This window comes from Tamandua tetradactyla, chromosome 3, assembly GCF_023851605.1.
Source record: "Tamandua tetradactyla isolate mTamTet1 chromosome 3, mTamTet1.pri, whole genome shotgun sequence".
Lineage (NCBI taxonomy): Eukaryota > Metazoa > Chordata > Mammalia > Pilosa > Myrmecophagidae > Tamandua > Tamandua tetradactyla.
Window position 1 is genome coordinate 8,025,388 of NC_135329.1, and position 23,199 is coordinate 8,048,586.

General features: G+C 35.3%; 1 protein-coding gene across 16 annotated transcripts in view; it reads left to right on the top strand.

The window, feature by feature from the left end:
* The window catches only part of NCOA1 (nuclear receptor coactivator 1), a 478,179-nt gene that overhangs the window by 407,005 nt on the left and 47,975 nt on the right, over nucleotides 1–23,199 (top strand). For all 16 annotated transcript variants that reach the window (XM_077152272.1, XM_077152270.1, XM_077152273.1 and 13 more), the window contains 5 exons: nucleotides 1,024–1,164; nucleotides 8,735–8,882; nucleotides 10,187–11,507; nucleotides 13,641–13,821; nucleotides 22,404–22,521. In XM_077152272.1, coding sequence (XP_077008387.1) covers nucleotides 1,024–1,164; nucleotides 8,735–8,882; nucleotides 10,187–11,507; nucleotides 13,641–13,821; nucleotides 22,404–22,521 — 1,909 coding nt within the window. The remainder of the gene's footprint in view (nucleotides 1–1,023; nucleotides 1,165–8,734; nucleotides 8,883–10,186; nucleotides 11,508–13,640; nucleotides 13,822–22,403; nucleotides 22,522–23,199) is intronic.

Genomic DNA, 23,199 nt, shown 5'->3' on the forward strand with positions numbered 1-23,199 from the left:
GCGCTACGGTTTTACTCCCGGGTCTATGCTCTCACATGTGTGCTGGAGGGAACATGTAAAACGTGTTCCTACCTGCACTGATTGTAATGGCAAGAGACGGGAGCCATGGAGCTGTGCTCTGACAGGAGGATGTAAAGGCAGGGGATAGGCAGAGTAGGAGCACGAGGCGGTGTAAGGGAACTGCTGACTTTCAAGCTCTGAGGTTGGATGGTGGCTAAAATTTTTGCACGGGTAGGCATGGTTGGTGGCAAATTTTTAATTCCCGTATCTCTTATCTGTATTATTTTGTGTGAATATCAGAGTGCAACAAAACAAAACAGATCGAAATAATCACAAGTTGGATTAGTTAGCCCCTAATTAACTGAGAAATAACATGCCTTAATTCTTTCATTGCTATTTTGGAAATTCATTCAAACATGATTCAACAGTAACTCACTACCAAATTTCACAAAGCGTAAGGTCTACCAAATCTTAACTGTTCCCACTTATTATATTTTTCTGATTTTAACTTTTGTTGCCTTCAGTATTTATTTCTCTTAAATGGAAAATTGCCTACAGTCAAGAGGTAGAAAGAGAAATCCTTGCTTATTTATCTCATATTCTCTTCACTTAATTAACTGGAAATTAATTTAGCCCAAACAACGTATTTCATCTGTCTCTCCTTTACTAAGAGATCCAGTCAGCAGTATACAGAGAACAGGTTCCAAAGAACAAGCCAGGAGTTTGACTTGCATTAGTTTCAGAAGCTTCAGGTCTTTATGGTATGACTGTAATAGTCGGCTGGAATTGAATTTTAGAATATGACATACAAGTATATAACTTATTGCAAGATCAAAACAATTTTTTTATCATGTCACTGATACTACCCTTACCCTCTGTAATAAAAATTAATGGTGCTTTTTAATGCTTTTGTCCATCATGCAATTAGGAGGAGATATTACTCAGATGTAATTGTTAGTTTTGAGATATGGATGATTTGTATCAAAAGAATATCATAAATGTAAACTTCCATTCTTCATTTAGGTAAAATCATCTCTATTGATACTAGTTCTCTGCGAGCTGCTGGCAGGACTGGCTGGGAAGATTTAGTGAGGAAATGCATTTATGCCTTTTTCCAACCTCAGGGCAGAGAGCCATCTTATGCCAGACAACTGTTTCAAGAAGGTAAAGTTTTTCTCTCTCAGTTATTTTATTAACCTTGCTCTTTGCTAGTAATGAATAGTTTATACTGAATTTATGGCTTGATAAGTATTTTCTCCAAATGACAGTTTTTGCAATAATAAGTTTTAGGAAAGGAAGAAATGGGTAAGCAAAGTAATTCATGAGTGGATCCTGAAATTTGGGATGCACATTCTAAAGAACAGGGTGTCATGTGGTGGTCATTCTCTCATTCATTCGTTCATTCATTCAGCAGACACGTATCAAGTTCCTAACATAGGTAGAACAATAGTGACAGAGATGCAGATGACTAAGGCAGATTTCTACCCTCAAGGAGTTCATAATATAGGAGAAAATAGGAACAACTCCAAAGATCAATGTGATGTGACCTTAATAAAGGTGTACACAGAAGAAACAAACGAGTTCTGACGTGGAGAATCAGGAGCAATTTCAGAGAGAAAGTGTTATTTTTGTCTGGATCTCAAAGGTCATTCCCAGCAGAATGAGCATGTCTCATGGCTTCTGGGTGTTCAGAGATCTATATTAACCTGGTTTACTTTGTGACTGTTGTAACACCTGTGTCTCCTGACTCAGGTTGCAGTTTCAAGTAAAATGTCATATGTAATTATTAATTAATTATTGAATAACTGCTGCATCTTAGTAAGTACTGTGGGACTATAAAACAAATATATTCCCTGCTCTTTAGTCTGTTAGAGGAAGAGTAGGGGAAGTTATTTGAGAATTGAGGACAGAAAATTTATTGATTCAGATATCAGGGAATTGGGTATACTTTCAAAATATTGTCTTGAGATTATGGTAGCCTAATATTACCTCTCTCTCAGTGTAATTTATTTCAGCCTGATACTCCTTCTCTTCCAAAATAGTTTATTCTCCAGTGTCCATGAAGATAGTTTCTTTGGTAAGAGACTCTTTGTGGCTATTCGTGAAAAAAAAAAAATTGAAAAGTAGTTTTTCTTTATTCTATCACCCTTCTTAATTTTAAAATTTTTCATTAGGGTTAGATTTCCTAAGTTTTCAGATTATTTTTCATTAATTACATTTTTCAAGGAAGTAGCTTGATTTTTTTTTTCAGGGAGCCATCTATGTATTTCACTGTAAGCCAGTTACCTCTGGGACAGCTTCCTATGGACGAGTGGTTCCCCAGTGGCCCTCTTACAAACTGATGCCACCCCCAGAGGTGCATTTTCAATGGAAAGGGCAAGAATCTATTTTTTTTTTTTTTTCAAGTTCCACGGGTGATCCTGAAATGCAGGCAGGTTTGAAAACCATTTCAATAAATAGCTAATAACATCCACTGGGTGTGGATTTTGTGATACTTCCTCCATAAGTGGCACTTAACTTGTGCCCCTTAGATTTGGGACTCAGAGCTCTGTCTCCATTCACCACCTAAAGGACTGAAGTATATGGTATGCTTTGATTTTTGCCTTAACTTTATACATTAGGCCTTCCAAAGCTTTAGTTTAAAAACTTTTAATTTTATTTACCAGTAATTTATATACATTTTCATCAGAAACAAAGCAAGGCTAGATTATAGACTCATTGTCCAAATGACTAGACTCTCATAAGATGTGGTTGAGCAGCAGTTTAAAGAATGTGTTATTAAACAGAAATCTCTATAAAATATTTTGGTTTATTAAATTAAAAATGAGAAATCAATCTATCATTATAATTTATAAAGTGAAATAATTTGGAGTAAAATGTAAAGAAATGTAAGTATAATATAACACCTTTTCCTCATTAGTCATTTCTTAGTATCTTTTTTTTTTGAAAAAAATTCTCAATAGAAATAACTTGTATTTTTCTCAGAATCAAATTGTTCAGAGCATATATGACTAATTCTAGTGTTTTGGGAAATTTGGGAAACTTGCCAAACAGTTTTTATGGATCGAGCAGGTCTTTTTCTGATATTTTATATTCAGTAATAAGTAACCTGGTAAGAAAAACATAGGAAATAAACACTTAAATGAGAATCACCTGTTTAAGATTTGTACCAGATGAACTAAAATCTCAGAGGAGGGGCTCAGTTATCTGCCTTTTTAACAAACTCCAAAGGTACTGCTTAAGAACACTGTGAAGTTCTAATCTATCTGGTCTAATCTATCACATGGAGAGAGGTGCAATTTGTATTCGCAGTTTCCTTCCTGACTCTTTACTTAAAGACAGTCTCAAAAGGGTAATACAAATGATGCCACTGTATTCTTGATTTTGTGTAAATCTTTACATTGATTAATATCTAGGTAATAAGAAATTGGCACCTGTCTTCCTTTTTCCTGCCTCCTAACTTACCCTTTGAAGCCAGAAGCTAGTATAAAATTCAGTATGGATTAAAACTTAAGTTCTTAGCTTAGTTGTTTAGGTAACAGGGGCAACTCATGGACTGCTTTAAATGGGAATTTATCATTCTATTTCTAGAATCAAATTTGGAAACCTATTTCAACCAAAGATTATGTGGGAGCATTCATCATGGATTTGATTAAGACAGTGGTTCTCCTTTGACATTGGGGATAAAATGATATCAGAATCACCAGAGAGACTTTTTGCAGTTGTGCGAAGTCCATGAACATGTATATAGCTTGGAAAGGACTCCCAGGTTCTGTTCAGTTTAAAACCCTTACTTTACATAACGGTGTAGGTCACACTTCCCACAGGTCCCTCATAAAATTCATCAGGGCAGTGGTAAATCTGAATTCCTGGATCCCACCCCAGACTACTGAATCAGAATTTATAATCCAAGATATTTCTTATCAGGGAAGTTGGAAAAACATAAACCTTGGTGCCATACCAAATTAATAGCTATAATTAGGAAATGATATTTCATGTTGAATTAAATTTGGGAAATGCTTCAGTCTTCCACTTTTGGTGATTTATAAAACATTAGGTATTTAAGTTTCTGCAAAGTTCTGCAATAAGGAAACCTGTTTAATTTTATTGCCCAGACTTCTTTTTCCACAGAATACTTTTTCCTGTAGCACATCTGTCAGCATTTAGGGAGAGTAGTAATCATGGAAAAGGTTGTTTAGCCTAGGAAAGTTTTATGAAAGTTCTATTCAGAATAGTGACTAATATGATGTAATAGATCTTCATTTCTTATCTTTGAAAGATATCCATGATATATTGTTACGTTAAAAAGTTGGCTAAGAAAGCTCAGCATATATAGTATGATCTCCCTCTTGTCTATCTTTCTATTTTTCCAGTTCTAGAAGGTTAACAATTAATTAACAGTGTTTATCTCTGAGTGATGAATGACAAATGACTATCTTATTTTATTCTCCATTCATTTCTCTATTATCATAACTTTTGCAATGAGCATATATTATTTTTCTAATCAGAAAATAAAGCTATTTTCTTTTGTTTTAATAGAACAAGACAGAATTAGAAGTGGGTTATTCGATCAAAACATTTGTAAACATTGCTATAAAATAAAAGTAGCTGTATGTAATGATTAACCGGAATGTTCTTTGAGGCTTATGTAATATGGTTAATTCCATGGTCCACATACAAAGTTAACCAAAAATCTTTTTGTGTTGAACTTTGTTGAAAATATTTAAAATATGAGTTTAGGGCAGGCCACAGTGGCCCAGCAGGCAGAGTTCTCGCCTGCCATGATGGAGACCCAGGTTCATTTCCCAGTGCCTGTCCATGCAAAAATAAATAAATAAATAAATAAATAAATAAAATATATATTTACTTTCCTCTTTTAGAAATTTTTTTTTTTTTTTTTTTTTTTTTTTTTAAAGGAAAGACAGAGAGAAGGAAGGAAGGATAGAAGGAAGGAAGGAAGGAAGAAAGGGAAACATCTTTAAACATTTTCTTGTTTTATTGTATTTTGTTTTTCCGTTTTTTGTTACATGGGCTGGGGCCGGGAATCGAACCGAGGTCCTCCGGCATAGCAGGCAAGCACTTTGCCCGCTGAGCCACCGCGGCCCGCCCTCTTTTAGAAATTTTGATATACTAAGTAGTTATTGGTATTGAATGAAAATCTTAGAACATCTAGGGTCATGTTTTTTCTTTTACTTTAAGGTTCTTTTTATTTTGTCTTATTTTAATTAATTACGTTCTTGCTGCATATATCTAGAGAAATAACAAAAAGAAAAAGAAATTTCTGCCAGCATTGAGTGCCCCAACGTACATTTTTTACTAGCCTGTTTAGTTCACGTCAGGAAGGCATGCTTGATTGACGTTATCTCAGCACCAGATTGAGAAAGGCCAAAAGTGCAAGTAGCTCTACCTTTGTAGCTTCTGTAACCAGAGAAAACTTATGTCTCCTCGGCTTCATTGTTCTGTTGAGGCCTATCCTAGAAAAAAACAAAAACAAAACTGTTGTTATATTAAATGTTCTTTGTAGGGTTTCTGAGGTACCAATAATACCCTTTCAGTAACCTCCCTTCAAATAATCCACCCATTTTAGGAATGGACATAGGAGTCAGTAATCCAAATATTAGTTTTAAGGCTTGCAAAAGTAAATTGGAAAACAGGGCCAGGATTTATTATCAAAATGGGATTTCTGAATAGTTTTGCTCAGGCCTAAACCTTGAAGCCCACTTGTGGGAAAATTTGGTGTACAAAGCCAACACTTACCCAACTAGCTGGGTAAAGAGTTTGGCTGCCTTTGCCATGTTGTCAACTCAGAATATCAGTGATCGTTGTTAAGGTTGAAGCTGTAGGTGTAAGTTGTGCCTGGGGATTGGCTGAATGTGTGTATGACTCAGGACATATGTACTTTAGAAGCTGCTTCTTGTTACTTGTGTTTTCTTTGGTGTTTATTCAGAAAATGTTCTCTCGGTACCTGCTGTGTACTAGGCTCCATGCTAAGTATTATTTCATAGCATTAATAGCTCCATCTTAGAGGTGAATAAACTGAGTTGCATTCAGGAAGGTTAGTTTGCATTTAATAAGTCCCAAAACTTGTAAAGTAGTAGGTTCAAGTTCAAGCCTGAATGTGCCTCCTAGGCACTTATTCTTTTTGTAGATCCATGCTGCCCTCCATTTACTCTTATCTGACCCTTTGCATACTAGAAGAATTCAAGTTAACTGGAGAGTCTTACTGGGTTCTAATTAATTGAAGTTTTATTATATTTAGTATTGCCTTTTTCTTATGTCAGAGAATGGCTGTGTGAATTATGATGTGCTAAATCTTATTCTGCACATTACTCTCCAAAACAAATAATCTAACTTCAGAACTTAGAGTATGGTCATTTTCATTAAATTAATAGAGGTCCATCAGTTTTGGATTTTTTTTCTAGTTTAGACAGAGTCCTACAAGTTTAGGCAGCATAATTACCAAATGATTATTGATTTTTCTGTAATCCACACTAAATATCTTAATGTTCCCATGTTAGAGTGAGTTTCTAGTTATTTCTTACTTTATATGTCCTGTCAAAATAAATCAAGAAAATTTCTCCATTATTTTCTATTATAAAATTAAGTCTAGAGTCCTACAAGAGCAAAGCTATAAACTGAAATATAAGCATTTGGGAACATGGCTAAGATTTAAATCTATCCTTTAAAGAAAAGTTATAGCAATCAATCACATGTCAATATCAACCTATTTAGTGATTCAAGTTGAGGCTCAGTCAATAAATACTTTCGAGATGTTTCTATAGGCAAAGCTTTGTGCCAGATTCAATGGAGAGTGCAAAATTAGAATGGGATCCAATACCAGCCCTTAACTTTATTCTAGCTGAAGAGGAAAAATAAGTGGATAAAAAGTTATGTACCTCCTATCCCAACAGGCGTAAGAAATGTTTAAGAAGTAATAAGAGGGGCGGGCTGCAGTGGCGCAGCAGGTAGAGTTCTTGCCTGCCATCCCAGAGACCCAGGTTCAATTTCCAGTGCCTGCCCATGCGAAAAAAAAGAAGTCATGAAAGATAAGATTGGAAATGTGAGTTGAAGTCAGATTTTATAGAACTGTGCTCTCCAATATAGTAACCTAGTCACATGTGGCCATTGAGTACTTGAAATGTGGCTACTATGACGGAGAAGCTGAATTTTGAATTTTATTTAACTTTTAATTTAGATAGCCACACATGTCTGGTGATTACTGTATTAGACAGTGCTTTATGATAAAGAACTAGTGAGTGTTTTTCAGTAGACTAAGATGATCCTTAAGAGCAAACAACAGTGGTTGAGAAATGGCATAAGCAAAATAACATAAATATATTGTCTTTTCTGGCCTTTTATCTGTCTGTAGCTTTTTCATTACCCCAGCTTAATAATTTGTTTTTAATGCCAATTTTTTTTATTGTTTTAGTTGTATTTTCCAAAATATATAAAGATATTAACAGTTGGAATTTAAGTGTACCAATGACTTAGCCAAAATTGCCAGAATGGGTAAGAAATGTGCTTGGTTGAACTTTAGTCTTAATCCTTTCGACTAAGTTTATATCCTGGTTTTGATATGTAAACAAATATATATGCTATAGATTTACAACAGTCTATGCCCCCTTCAGTTTATACTTTATACCCAAGACAATAAAATAGAGCATGTCTTCTCTTTACTTCAGATAACATGGAGTTTCAAAAGTTATTTATTAATCAGTCACTTTGTCTCTTTCACAAGTTCCTTTAAAATGTAATTGACTCCTTTGTGAAATATCTTTGAAAAATAGGACATTTGTGGGAGTAGTTCTTGTTTCTCAGTGGATTTGTTTTAGTCTTGGTATGGCTGAATCTACCTATTAAATCTTTCTTAAAAGAAAATTCCATTGTCATTTTACTAGTAAGACATTAATACCATTTTTTTAATTAATATTTTAATACTTAGTAGTATGTTATACCCTTTACATATTTCATAAACACTTCTCTAAATGATTAGAATTTTGTCTACTGTTAACAAAACTTTAAGACAAAAGTAAATTATATTATTTTTTTAATGTTGGCTGCCTTATCCTAGTTTTTGGTCCTTATTTCAATAAAAGATTAATATTAGTAATCTTTGGCTTTATCTTAAGTTGCTTAGTAAGCTTTAAAAATTCAAGCATCAAAGGTAGTACATATATAAGGATAGATAAAATAATTTGTCAGACAGGGCCTTAATGATTCATATGCCTGAATGAAAAATTAAATTTGTATTTTAGCTAAGGAAATATGCAAACTAATCAAAATCTCTGAGAGTGTGAATTTATGGTATGTGGATTATATCTTTAAAAAGCTGTCATAAAAAACAAAGCAGACTTGTTTGAAAGTGAGAGGGGAAGAGAGTACTTCCTAGTATTTTCAGTGGATACTTAATAAGCTTGAAGAGCTGCCCCATTATGGGGACAGATTAATGTTGATAATTTCTCGGTTTGGGGTTTCTTCATTGTCATAACTTATATGAGGAGGCAACCATCCAGTTAGGACTAACTTAAAACCTTTCATCAAGTGGTATATTTTAACTGGAATAATTTCTTCCCTCTCATGTATCTACTTTGTCTGAGCTATTTAAGTTTGAGCAGGCAGCAGTTGGGAGGGCATTTAAAACGAGGTTCTAGATAGAAATAAGGCCTGGTAACTCTCCTTTGCCCAAAGTATAAGTGTCAGAATTTTAACTAGGTTTCTCTTTTGTTTGAAACAGTGATGACTCGTGGCACTGCCTCCAGCCCATCCTATAGATTCATATTGAATGATGGGACAATGCTTAGCGCCCACACCAAGTGTAAACTTTGCTATCCTCAAAGTCCAGACATGCAACCTTTCATCATGGGAATTCATATCATCGACAGGTACTACTTATTTGGAGAGCTTCATATTACATAAGTCAGTTCACATATCTCTTCTTAGAGATTTATTTTTAATACTCTTGATGGCTAGAAAACAGAAATTCTATAAGAGGCATAAAAACCTAGCTTGATGAGAATATAATCAGTATATCCATATTGGGTTCTAGAGTTTTGTCACCTTACAATAGCTTTGTAGTTCCCACAGAGAAGACAGGAAGGTGAGGCTAAAAATAAGTGTTTAAAGGGGAAAAAACCAAAAAGGTAGCTAGTAATTTATTTCCATATATGAACTTATGGTGTTATGCTAGATTTCAGGATTTGTTAAGATTGTTACAGTCCTGATTTTTTAAAGTGCTTTATTTTCATTAGGGCAAACGTGATGACTCCTGATTTCAACTTGACAGTTTCTCACAGAAGCTACAAATCATTAAACTGTCAACTTGACATTTTTGAATGTCATTGCCTCTACTTTGTTCCCTTCTCTAAAGATGTTTTATATTGGTATATGTGGTAAATCCATGGAACTATTTCTTTCTCCTCTGAAGTATTCAAAGTCCCATATTTAAAACTGTTTAAATTTTATCATAAAAACATTTTCCCTCACTTCATCTTTTCCTCATCTGATGTATTTGCTTATGGGAGCATGGTAATACCAGTCACAAATCTGTTGTCACAATTATAGATTTGAGTAAGGAACACAGTGGAAACCTGAATTCAAGTATTCTGGTTTTTTCCTAATTTAGTTTAATTTTATGCTTGTGAGTGGAATTAGCACAGTTCTTCTTTTTCATATTGTGATTTCTCTTTCAAAACATCTGCTATGTCTGCATATCACCCTTTTTAATTTTTACATCAGTGACACAGTATTTTCCTTACCCAGTCTTCCTCTTTGGAGTTGAAATACTTAAAAGCTGTAACAAATACTTGGTAAACAAAGGTGTGGGAAGTTTACTTTCAACCAGAAATATTATTGTAATGTTAATTGTTTGTACTAAATTTTTTAAAAGTTTAAAGTTCATATATTGAATCATTTTTCAAGGCCAAGAACGATTGTTTTCCCATGTAACTGAAACCATTATCAAATTTAAGGTACCATAGGCACTATTTCCTATTAAATGGGTGCTGTTATTTCACCATAGTACTAAACAAGCTACTACTATTTTTTCCATGATTTAAGGTAAATACAGGAGCTCTTTAATAGTTTACAATACTAGGGAGGTTAATGGTCTTGTTTTATACTATGCTTCATAATAAAGATTTTGATGGAAGTAATTGAAGATGTTTGAATAATGTCTTTTTCCCCCTAGGGAACACACTGGTCTTTCTCCTCAAGATGACACTAATTCTGGAATATCAATTCCCCGAGTAAACCCCTCGGTCAATCCTAGTATCTCTCCAGCTCATGGTGTGGCCCGTTCAACCGCATTGCCACCATCCAACAGCAACGTGGTATCTGCCAGAGCCAACCGCCCACAGAGCTCAGACCTTCAGAGCAGCAGTCAGATCAATGCTAGCAGCAGCCAAGGGAGTTTCGGATGCTCACCTGGAAATCAGATTGTAGCCAGTGTTGCCTTAAACCAGGGACAAGCCGGTTCCCAGAGCAGTAATCCCTCTTTAAACCTCAATAATTCTCCTATGGAAGGTACAGGAATAACCCTAGCACAGTTCATGTCTCCAAGAAGGCAGGTTAGTTCTGGATTGGCAACAAGGCCCAGGATGCCAAACAATTCATTTTCTCCTAATATTTCAACATTAAGCTCCCCTATTGGTATGGCAAGTAATGCCTGTAACAGTAGTAACCGACCTTATTCAAACATCCCAGTGACATCTTTGCAGGGTCTGAATGAAGGACCCAATAACTCTGTTGGTTTCTCTACCAGCTCTCCAGTCCTTAGGCAGATGAGCTCACAAAATTCACCTAGCAGATTAAATATACAACCAGCAAAAGCTGAGTCCAAAGATAGCAAGGAGATTACATCTATTTTAAATGAAATGATTCAGTCTGACAACAGTTCTAGTGATGGCAAACCTCTGGATTCTGGGCTTCTGCATAACAATGACAGACTCTCAGAAGGAGACAATAAGTACTCTCAAACCAGTCACAAACTAGTACAGCTTTTGACAACAACTGCGGAACAGCAGTTACGGCATGCTGATATAGACACAAGTTGCAAAGATGTACTGTCTTGCACGGGCACTGCCAACTCTGCCTCTGGTAACTCTGCAGGAGGTTCTTGCCCCTCCTCTCATAGCTCCCTGACAGAGCGGCACAAGATTCTGCACCGCCTCTTACAGGAGGGCAGCCCCTCAGATATCACCACTCTGTCTGTGGAGCCCGAGAAAAAGGACAATGCACCTACTGCTGTGTCGGTGACCGGACAGGTACAAGGAAACGCCAGTATAAAACTAGAACTGGATACTTCAAAGAAAAAAGAATCGAAAGACCATCAGCTCCTACGCTACCTTTTAGATAAAGATGAGAAAGATTTAAGATCAACTCCAAACCTGAGCTTGGATGACGTGAAGGTGAAGGTGGAAAAGAAAGAACAGATGGATCCTTGTAACACAAACCCAACCCCAATGACCAAACCTGCTTCTGAGGAAATTAAACTGGAGTCCCAGAGCCAGGTGGGTAATTCAGGGCTTCGCAGAGTTAATGCTTCTAGTTTTGTGGTTTTTGTTGCTGTTGTTGTTTCTCAACTATTTTACTCTTCCAACCATAAACCAGATTTGGATTCAGACTGTTTTTTTCCTGTTCATTGAGCATTTATTTTAAGAGGTGTGAATCAGTGTTTGAAAAATCTCAGGATGACCTCAAAAGCTCTTTTTGAATCTTCAGATAACTACAGTGGGCATACAGCATTCTAAGAAAGTAGATTTTTCTTACTATAAAATCAGAGTTCAAGTCTTTGGAGCTTTTAACAAAATACTCTTCCCCCACCCACCCCCATACCCATCCCCACCCATTGAATCCAAATCTCTGAGAATAGAATCTGAGAATCTGTATTTTAAAGAATTTTTTGGCTAGGTTTGGGAACCTCTAATGTAAATGAATATGAGAGAACTGTGAGTCTGACTTGCTTTTTATTTCTTTTGAAGCATTTTCTATAGCTGATTTCCTTCTTATCTCATTCTCTCTACCTCAAGCTGCGTTAGTGGGATAGGGACTTAAGTGTTCTAGGTAGGAAGGCATATAACATTCCTTGAAACAAACGTAAATAAAAATAAACTTCTTCATAAATTGTTATGGATTAGGAACCTTTGTATTTAGACTGAAGTGGAGGTGTGGTTAAAATTAACAGGCAGTTTTATTTGTTGAATAATTGCCTATAGATTCTGAAGGAATATACAAAAAACAGAGAATATGGTCCTTCCTTCCCAGAGCTTACAAATTGTTTGGAGACAATATATAGACATCCATGAAATAGCCAAAAATGTATTTATAAAGCAGTTTTGCAATAAGCTCTCTGCTGTGAAATGAGATTCTTACTTAGTATGCCTGGGTCCTTCACTTTCCTGAACCACCTTGATTTTCTGTTCTCATCTCACAAAACTCTCTTCTTCCCTCAGGCGTACTATATTCTAGGCACAGCAAGTCCTTGCCATTTCTGGAATAATCCATGTCTCTTCTAACAGCTTTTGCCTTGTTTGCTTTTCTGTGCCTGCTGATCTACTCATCTTTCATAAACCAGTTCAATCCTCATTTCTGTAAAGCTTTCCTCAATAGCCCTAATTAGGTGTTTCCTTCCTCTCTACTATTATACTGCTTTGTAGTCTCTCTCGTTACAATTTTATTTCTTTAGTTATCTGTGCTCTTTGAGGCTGCGGCTATGTCTCATGTTTCTTGGTACAGAAACTACATACAACAAAATGTATGAACCACAGAAACATAATGTTAATAAAAGCTGCAAACATTTTTAAAGTGCATACATATGATTTCCTATATGCAATCAACAAATTTTAGTTGAATTAAATAATGAAACCCAAACAGATATCTTCATTGAATGGCAAATTTTATGTTGATATATTATCTCATAAAGTAATAAACAATAAATAATGAAATAAAGGCCAGTTTTCTTCTAGACATAACCTCAGACAGATATAAGGACTCTCTATTACAGAAAACATGTTTCTTATACTATTAAATCCCTTTATGAGAAGTGGCCTTTCTGAGATCTTTCATATCTATATACTATTTATTAAAAAGTTGCCTAGTGGACAATGGTGGCTCAGTGGCAGAATTTTCGTCTGCCATACTGGAAACCTGGGTTCGATTCCCAGAGCTGGCCTATGCAAAAACAGAACGAAATAAAACAAAACAAAAAACTTTTGAAAGTATGAAAAAAGTGTTGTATCAATGTAAATTTATTTTTCATTCCATTATAAAATGGCATTTTATAAAAATTTGCCAGGAAAAAATATCACCTGTAATGCTATCATCTTAACACAGTACTCTTCACATTTCTTCCCAGTCTAGTTGTTTTCCTATGGATAAATTTACATCAAGATATATTAGAATAAATTCTGTGTGTGTATTATCTTATATCCTGCAATATTTTAATATTATATCCGAAGCATCTGAAGTATTTTTTTCTAGTAGAAAAGTTGGATCATTTAATTTCAAAGAGGCCCCAGTAATTCTAATTATTTCTTCTATCGTTCTCTCAGAGGCACATTCACATGATAGAATTTTAAGTTCTTTTCACATTGTCTCAGATGAAAGTGTGATGTATTTCCTCTAACATTGGTCTCCATTCTTAGTTTGCAGCTGACCTTGACCAGTTTGATCAGTTGCTGCCCACGCTGGAGAAGGCGGCCCAGCTTCCAGGCGTATGCGACGCAGACAGGACTGACGCTGCCGCCCCTGGTGTAACCGTCAAGGCGGAGGTTCTGCCGGCTCCGCTTCAGTCCACCACTGCCAGACCCACTGCCAGGCTCAATAGTACGTGTGTGGGCAGAGCTTTATTTTAAGTGTTTAATGGCGATATGGATTAGCACTTTGTCTCCTACCATTACAGCACACACATTTTGTTTGCTGACTTTGAAATATCTCTTCATTAATGCACTATAAATAATATACATTTACATTTAGACATGAACTTCATTAATTATGTATACATCAAATTATAGAGGTAACCTCTTCCCTTTTGTAATTGATGTTAAGATGCACAATCTTTTGTTCTTACCCAAAACATCTAATAACAGGGCTTTCGGTAATATAGTATGGGGTCAGATCATGTTTTCCAAAGTGTCTTACTTGAACATTAGCCCTGTGAGTTGCAAAAAGAAAGGATTCTGTGGTAAAATACACCAGGGAAATGCTGCATTGCCCATATATTCTCCTATTGAAGTTTCATAGTACATACTAAAAGTTATGAGATGGTCTGTGCTAAAGAACCCAGTTTAAATATCTTTAATTCAGCATTTTCCAGACCTGCTTGAGTGAGGAATTCCTTTTCTCAAGTAATATATGTTATCCTACAAAATGAGTTTTCCATGAACATTGTTTAGGAGACACTGTTTTAAAATAGGTACTGTTGCCCTAACCTAGGATAGCATTCTCCAAATTAAGAGATGCAGTTCATTTCAATTTAATGACTGTAGAACTTCACATTTTTTTCCCATCAAACTTTGAAGATGAAAAACGTGATGGTGGTTATTCCACTGTGTGACCTTAAAACTAAAGGATACTAACTAGCTTATATTCAAAATTTGCTTGGGTTCCTGACCCAAATCCTATCTCTTACTCTTCTGATGGGATCTGTGGCCGTTTGAGTTCAATAGTAAAAGACTGGTTAATGATAACAATGCACTGTAAGGCCTTCAAAAGGAAGGAAAGGAATGTTTTGTGGACCGTTTATTTTTGTGTGGCCATTTAAGTTATTAATTTTAAAATCAGTACTTTTTAAATGGAAACAACGATCAAAAATCTGTCACAGAATTTTGAGAACTATTAAAACAAAGTTTAATGAGAAATCTGTCTTCTTTTGAAAGGTCATCCTTGAATTACTTAGGCAAAAGACTTGTTGCTCATAACCTATTCTGGTGTTCCCTTCACTGAAATTTGATAAGAATTTGATAGCTAAGGATTAAGGTTTTTTTAGGCCACAAATTGAGGATTTTTTTTTCACCTCCAAGGGGAGGAATCATCACTTAAACTGTGTTAAGTACTTACTAAAAAACAGTGGTTTGTTGGTTGCACCTTGGTTAAGATGAAAAAGCATTTGTAATGTTTATAGGCTTCCTTAGAAGGCCAACTTCTGTAATAAAGGCCATGTGTTGCATATAGAATACTTTTGTGTTGCTATGTCTATATCAATATTGAGTAAATGAGTTTATGGTGTCTAGGTTCTAGGGAAAGTTGAGAAGAAAAAAAACAAAGAAAACCAACATGTTTTGTACAATGGAGTACCAATTCAATTAAGTACCAGTATCTCATCAGAAACCATAGAGGCAAGAAGGCAGTGGGTTGAAATTCTAAACATGTTGAGAGAAAAAATTAACAACAAAAAATTTTATATGCATCAAGACTTTCCTTCAAAAATGAGGGAGAGATTAAGATATTCCCAGGTAAACAAAAGCTGAGGGAGTTTGTCCCACTAGATCTTTTCTACAGGTGATGCTAAAGGGATTCAGGCCAAAAGGAAAGGCCGCTACAGAGTGATTCAAAGGGACATAAACAGAGACCTCTGGTAAAGCTAACTGTGTGGGTAATTATAAATGCCAGTACTGTTTGATTGTATTTTTGCTATGCAGCTCCACTTCCTACTTGCTACAGGCCCTAAAATGCAAGTGCATAAAAAATGATGGTAAATCTATGGTTTGGGACACACAATGTACAAAGATTAAACTGGAACAAGTACCAAAAACAGTGGGATTAGATGGGTAAAGGAACAATGAATTAGAATGCTAATGAATTCAAATTATGTTTTCAAATATGACCATTTTATATATTTAGGATGTCAAACTTTAATCCTGTGACAAACATTAAAAAGTATATGTAAAATATATCCAGAAATAAAAAAAAATCCAGAAATAAACATATGGTACATATGATGCAATACAAAAAAAAAAAATCAAACAAATATGAACATAGGCATTAACAAAAGAATTAAAGGGTAAAAATAGATAAGACTTAAAGAGACTAGAAATATGAAAATGGCAGAAAAAAGTCCTGTGTTATCAGTACTGACTTTAAATGTAAATAGATTAAACTCTTTAGTCAAAAAACAGAGATTGTTGATGCAGTCCTCTGAGGGATGGAAGAAGGAATATGGAACTATTAAACCTTACCGTTAGGGAATCCCCTGATACTGTGTCAAACTTTAGGGACACCCCAATCAATAGGCCATGCTCTTGATCCTGAGGCTTATACTCTTGTGATGCTTAGGTAGGTAGCTGAGAAGCTTAGCCTACCTATAGGCATACCTAAGAGTTACTTCTGGAGGACCTCTGTTGTTGGTCAGATGTGGTCTCAGTCTCTGTAAGCCCAACTCTGCAAATGAAATCATCGCCCTCCCCCCAGTGTGGGACATGACATCCAGGGGTGAAAGTCTCCCTGGCAACGTGGGAGATGACCCCCAGGGATGAATCCAGACCTGGCACTGTGGGATCAACAATTCTATCCTGACCGAAAGGGGGAAAAGAAGTGTAGTTAATAAAAAAATATTTAAGACTTCTAGCCTCCTATATTCTGGAGCAGCTAGAAGGAAAAATCTGAGAGGATCATATGGTAGCCCATGACAAACTCTGGGATCTGTCCTATAACTACTTGTTGAAGAGTGCTTTGAAAACAATTGCTTTTTTATTTCTTTGCTTGGTATGTATGTTATATTATACAATTAAAAAAGTTAAAAAAAAATCAATTGACCATAAAAAACAAAGCAGAGATTAGCAGACTGGGTAAAAAAAAGTATGTCCAATTCAAAGAATCACACGCTGTGATCAAGTGAGATTCCTCCCAGATATGCAAGGGTTTAATCCATTTATATTTATTTAGATTTTTGGATTTAAATTTTATCATCTTATTTTATATTTTCTATTTATTGTGTTTGTTACATCTTTTTTTTCTTTTTTTCCTGCCTTCTATTGATTGTGATGGTATTCATTTTCCCCCTTCTATTGGACTAGATACTTTTCATATATTATTCCTAAATATTATAGCCTTTCAAAGTAAGTTTTCTTTGTATTTTTGGTGCAAGGTGAAAGATGCTGACTTTATAGACTTTAGAATTCAGAAAAAATTTGTCTAAATACGTTTTTATAACTGTTCTTTTTAAAAAATAATATATATTTAATATATATATTATCTCCAAATATCACAGTCTTTCATGGTAGGGTTTTTTTAAACCTATACTTATTTCATGCCTTTTTTTTAATTTTTTCTTTTGCTTGAGAATATATTCAGATAATTGTATCAAAAAGAATTAAGAGGCGTTTGATTTTGATCCCTCACTATCTGGAAATATATTTATTTTACTCTCATACTTGAATGATGTAGTAGATCTAGGTCCACAGTCATTGGATTCATAACTGAAAGCCTTGCCCATGCAGTATTTGGGAGCAGGCTGGTGCCAGCCCATGTGGTTCTTGCTCCTCGGTAGACAGCCTGTGTTTGTTTTACTTGGTTAGTTGCTCCTTTGTTTTTTCTCTTGTTTTGAAATATGTTCTTAATCCTGGGAGTGCAACTATTTCAGTGATAGGGACCTTTTTCCTACCTTATAATGAGTGGGTTTCTGTGTTCTGAAGACTCAAATTTTTGGTCCTGTTAACTGTAATAATGATACCAATACCAAAGCTCTCAGATGTGAAATCCATTTTCCAGCAGTAAATTGAAGAGTATAGAATAAATTCCCTGTAAATTCTACCGGAAGCTCAATATTTGGAGCAAGAAAATCCTCAGCAACTTAGATACACACATGTAAAGAAAAGTTAGAAGAATTGTGTTCCAAGCAATACTGAATATGTTATGGTTGCCTATCAAATGGTAAGCATTAAGCTGCATGTAAAGTTTTGCCCATTTTTATGTTAATTCTAGAAATTTTGACTAGAAACATTAATCTTTGCTGTTCTATTTATTTTTTATTTTTTAGAGCCTTGGGAAGTTTCTTCACTGTCCCCCATTCTTTCCTTGAACTCCTGTTAGACAGGTGTTAGGACTTTTGGATCTGTCCTCCATGACACATCTTTTCCCTCATACTTTTATTTTCCTTGCCCTTTTGTACTATATTCTGAGGGATTCTCTTGGTTCAGTTTTTTCTTTTTTATTAAAGAAGTTGTAGGTTTATAGGAAAATCATTTTTGGCTCAGTTTTTCAGATCAAAACTGAATCTTCTTTCATGACTGCTGTGTTCTTCAGTCTATCTTTTGAGTTATTTTAATTGTAACTATCATGTTCTTAATTTCCAAAAATTCTTTTTCTCTTTAATAGGAGTCTATTGCCTTTTATGGATGTGATAGGCTTTTTTTTCTTTTTTAATATAAGGGCTTCTTTTCTTAATTTATTTCCTTTTATGTTCTTTTTTTGTTTTTTTGTGTGTGTGTGTTTTTGCGTGGGCTGGCACCAGGAATTGAACTCGGATCTCCGCAATGGCGGGCGAGAACTCTACCTGCTGAGCCACCGTGGCCCAGCTGTGATAGACTTTTTAATCTGTCTATATCAAACTTATCTGCTGTTCATCCATTTTCTGTATTAACCCTTTATCTAAGTTGTTTTCTCTCTTTGTTAAATTTGCTACCTTGTTCTCCTGCTGTTGACTTTTTTATTTAGATTTCGTCTTCTGTCCATATATATTAGAAAAATATTGATAGCTAGAGTGTATTTCTTTAGGTGAAAGGAGAACCCTGTTTTCCCTGGCAGTGAATATAGGTTGTACTTCTGAAAGCCCTAGGTCTCAGTGGTTGTTATTATGAGGCATGGGGGCTGGTGGTGGGGAAATCCCTTATGGCAGCCCTAGCACCCACTATGGGAGATTCCCTGGGCTAAATTCCCATTTGGGAGTCATGCACTCACCACTCTAATCCCATGGGCAGATACCAAAGTCAGCTGCACTCAGAGCATGGGCCTGGAAGCAGCTGTTCAGTCATCCTTTAATTATCCCAGCAATCACCCATGACCTGTTACTTTCCCCAGCTCAAATGACCACTGAGCTTGGAGTTGTTCTGGTATTCTCAAAAAACTCCCCTTTTGGGAAAGTATTCTTCTTCTCCTGTTGCAAATTTTTTTATTTAGTTGGAGTTTCACCATCAGTTTATTTCCATTTTGTTTTCTCTTTCAGAAATTGTACATTCTTCTAATCTACCAACTGGTACTTCTTTTGCCTTTCCTTCTGCTGTAGATTTATTTTTCACCTTTTATCCTGTTATTTCATTGATATTTTTGGAAGGAGGAGAAAGTATAAATGATAAGACTATCATATTGAACCAGAAAATCTTCTTAAGTCCATTTATTTACATATGAGAAAACCGAGGTCCAGAAAAAGAAAAGAGGAGAACAAACCCACAGAAACTTGTCCAAAGTTATGCAGTTAATACAAGCAGAACCAGGATTTAAATCTCAATCTACCTGGTTTCACAACATACCATTTATGTGCACACACACACACACACCCATGCAGGATGACCAAATGATTTAAATGATTTTGTTAGAAATGTACTACGGAGCATATTTAAATAGGTATTGTTCTTTCAGAGTAGACAACTCAGGAGGAAATTGTTGATCTATACGTGTACAGTGTACCTCTTTGGCAATACCTTCAAATCCTCTGCAAAGTCTTTTTTTGTAATGCAATTTTGATATATATTCACATACCGTATAATCATCCAAAATGTGCATTCAGTGGTTCACAGTGTAATCATATAGCTCTGCATTCATCACAATCGATTTTTGAATATTTTCATTACTCCAAAAAAAGTAAAAATAAGAATAAAAGTAAAAAAGAACACCCAAAGCATCCCATAACCCCCCTATTATTTACTTTTTTTTTTTGTCTTTATTTTCTTTCTCATCTGTCCATGCACTAGTTAAGGGGAGTGTCAGTCACAAGGTTTTCACAGTCACACAGTCAAACCTTAAAAGCTATATATTGATAAAATCATCTTTAAGAATCAAGGCAATTGGGTTACATATAGTTCCGCAGTGTCAAGTATTTCTCTCTAGCTACTCCAGTACAACAAAAACTGAAAGGGGATATCTACATACTTTATAAGAATAACCTCCAGAATGACCTCTTGGCTCTATTTAAAATCTCTCAGCCACTGAAACTTCATTTATCTTCCCCTTTTTGGTCAAGAAGACTTTCTCAATCCCATGATGCAGGGTCCTGGTTCTTCCCCGGGAGTCATGTTCCATGGAGATTTATATCTCTGGGAGTCATGTCAGTGGGGGAGGGCAGTGACTTCACCTGCACAACTGGCTTAGAGAGAGAGGCCACATCTGAGCAACAAAATAGATTCTCTGGGGTTGACTCTTAAGCATATAAGTAGGCTTAGCTTCTCCTTTGCAGGAATAAGTTTCGTAAGGGCAAGTCCCAAGATCAAGGGCCTGTCCCGTCATATTGGCAGTCCCCAGTGCTTATGAGAATATCAGGTCTTACCAGGTGGGATTTAATATTTCCACCTTTTTCTCTAGTCCCTCGAGTGGATTTTACAAATACTTTTTTATCTTCTGCCCACGTTACTCTGGGATGTATTAGGGCATCACACTAATCTATACAAACCAACAAGATCTCAACAAGTGAGATCTTGTTGGTTTGTATAACATGTAGTTATGGTGTTCAAATAAGCCGTCCATACAAGTTAAATTAGGTACTGTGCTACCGAAAATATAATTTTTGTAACAAACATCTCTTACTTTGATCTCAGACAGAAGTTGAAGTTTTAATATACTGTCAATATCATCTTTACCCTTTAGTCTGATTTGCATTAGTCTAACCAGATTAGTTTCATTCATATCTCTAATTGAGGTATGATCACTTGTTCAGTGTTTTTAACAGTTGCTGTGTAGGGTAATGCTGACTTTCATAGCTGCTGAATGCTGGCTCTGAGTCTCAGGTGTCACACAGATTCCTGAAGTTCCAGGGAATGGCCAGGTTATACACAAAGAGCCCAGCACCTCAGAATTTAGAAATAGCAGTTACCACTTGTGGTGTCTTTTTGAGTGTCTTCTTCAGATGTTCATCATTTGAGAATGGTTTGACTTTTGAAAATTTCCAAAATTATTTGGAACCAAATGTGTTGATCCAAAAAGAATAATACTGGTTTGTTTGTTTTTGTTTTTTTAATCAAAACCAAAGTTAGGTGTAACCATGAGTGTTTTTTTTTTTTTTAAGAACTTACAGACTGGTTAAAACAGTTTTGTGAAAATTCCAAAACTTATTGAAAACACCTTTAGAGTAAGTAAATGACCTCAAAGGAGCTGTTTTCTTCTTTTGTGAACATACTAATTTTGGTGTGCTTATTTTTTTTATAATTAAAAGATACTGGGCAATGTGACGGTGGCTCAGTGGTAGAATTCTTGCCTGCCATGCTAGAGACCTGGGTTCAATTCCCGGTGCCTGCCTATGCCAAAAAAAAAAAAGGTTATTAAATATTACTGGATTCGATTTCTCAAAGGTAGAAGGATTGAGAGTCATTGTGTGGAGTACAGGAGTGGGGCAGCTGTAGGTTATTGTCTCTGACAAGCTTCCTTCTTTAAATAATGATGGGGATTCCGTTGTTACTCCTCTGTAGTCATTTGTTGTTTTTGGTTGTTTTTATTTGCTTCATTCTTACGGAGCTTACAGAATTTGATTTGTGAATATTTGTTGTGATTGAGTACCAGCACCTGGTATAATCAAGGTTTAACCGAAATTTCTGGAATTTAGATTATTTCCAATATTTTTCTAGTATATTAGTACAGAAATAATCACAAAGGTTTAATTAATCCCTACAGAAAAACTTTCTAGAAAATGCATATATTCTTTTCTTCATTTAGAAACATAATTCAAACAATTTTCATCTTAGTCATCATTATAAACATCAATAATTAAACTGTTGTTTTACACTTACAATCTCAGATTAACAACTGTAGAGCTTTGTCCATTTGCTAAGTGGCCCCAGACTACTATGCTTTTGTAGTTTCTCTTCCTCCTTTTATAGCACTTGGTTTTGTTTTGCTTGCAGCTCTTGTTTCATAGCGATGACACTGTTCCTACACCAGCATTTTGAATGTGCTGCGTAGACTGAAAAAGCTCTTAACCAAAATTGATATAGTTATCTTGAAGTAAATAATTTCTGACAATGCCCTGAGTCTCCTATCACAACATCAAACTTTGTGTAAACTCAACATCAGATTTTCTTTGATTCACTTTCTCACTTTTTATATGGCCATATTCTAGATAGTCTAAGTTTCTGTGTAAGTGACCTTTGGTATCATTGAGATAATATTTTAGAAGGTAATCTCATTCTACTCTGCACTATAGTACTTCTGAAATTGTTGTCACCTTCTCCCTCATTGTGCAATGACTTCTTTTCTTCTTTAATCAGGATTACCTGAACTGGAATTGGAAGCAATTGATAACCAGTTTGGACAACCAGGACCGGGTGATCAGATTTCATGGGCAAATAATACAGTGACAGCTGGAAATCAGAGCAAAACAGAAGAGTAAGTAATGTTTTGTATTTTACAAGGTATCAGATACTAACTTTTAAAACAAAGAACTACTTTTCCTAGTCTAGATTCTAGGACATATTGGTATTTTATAAGATGTTAATAGATGTAAAGGTTTAGTGAAAAAAAAAGTCATAGTGGGTTGAAGTCAGAGTTAAACAGATTTATTTAATGCAGGACACAAGGCTAGTGTACATTATAATCACCAAGAGATATAGTATACAGCTATTATTTTATACCTCATATCTTACTTTGTTTTGATTGACTACCATAATATTTCTGGAACCTGTGAATGAAGTGGCCTCAGTATAATAATTATGTTGTTCCTAAGCTTTTATTTATATAATTATCTTGTCCAGTTTTTCTCTTTGTTTGTAACAAGAGGGTATAAGGAGGAAAGGTACTTTATCTGTCCAGTGTCCCATCTTGACTAAAATTGAATTTTTTAGTCTACACTGACTGCTCTACTCCCTTACACAGCGATAACTGGATAGCTTCAGTGTAACTTAGAACCCTAACTCTGAGCTGTGTTCCCAGTTACATTCCCAAAAGAAGAATTCTTATATTCATTTTCCTATATTAATAATTTTTTCTATATATTTCTGAGTTTTATGCATCGTTTCATGTTGGTTTTGATTAGACTACATATTTTCTACATGTAGTCAATGAATA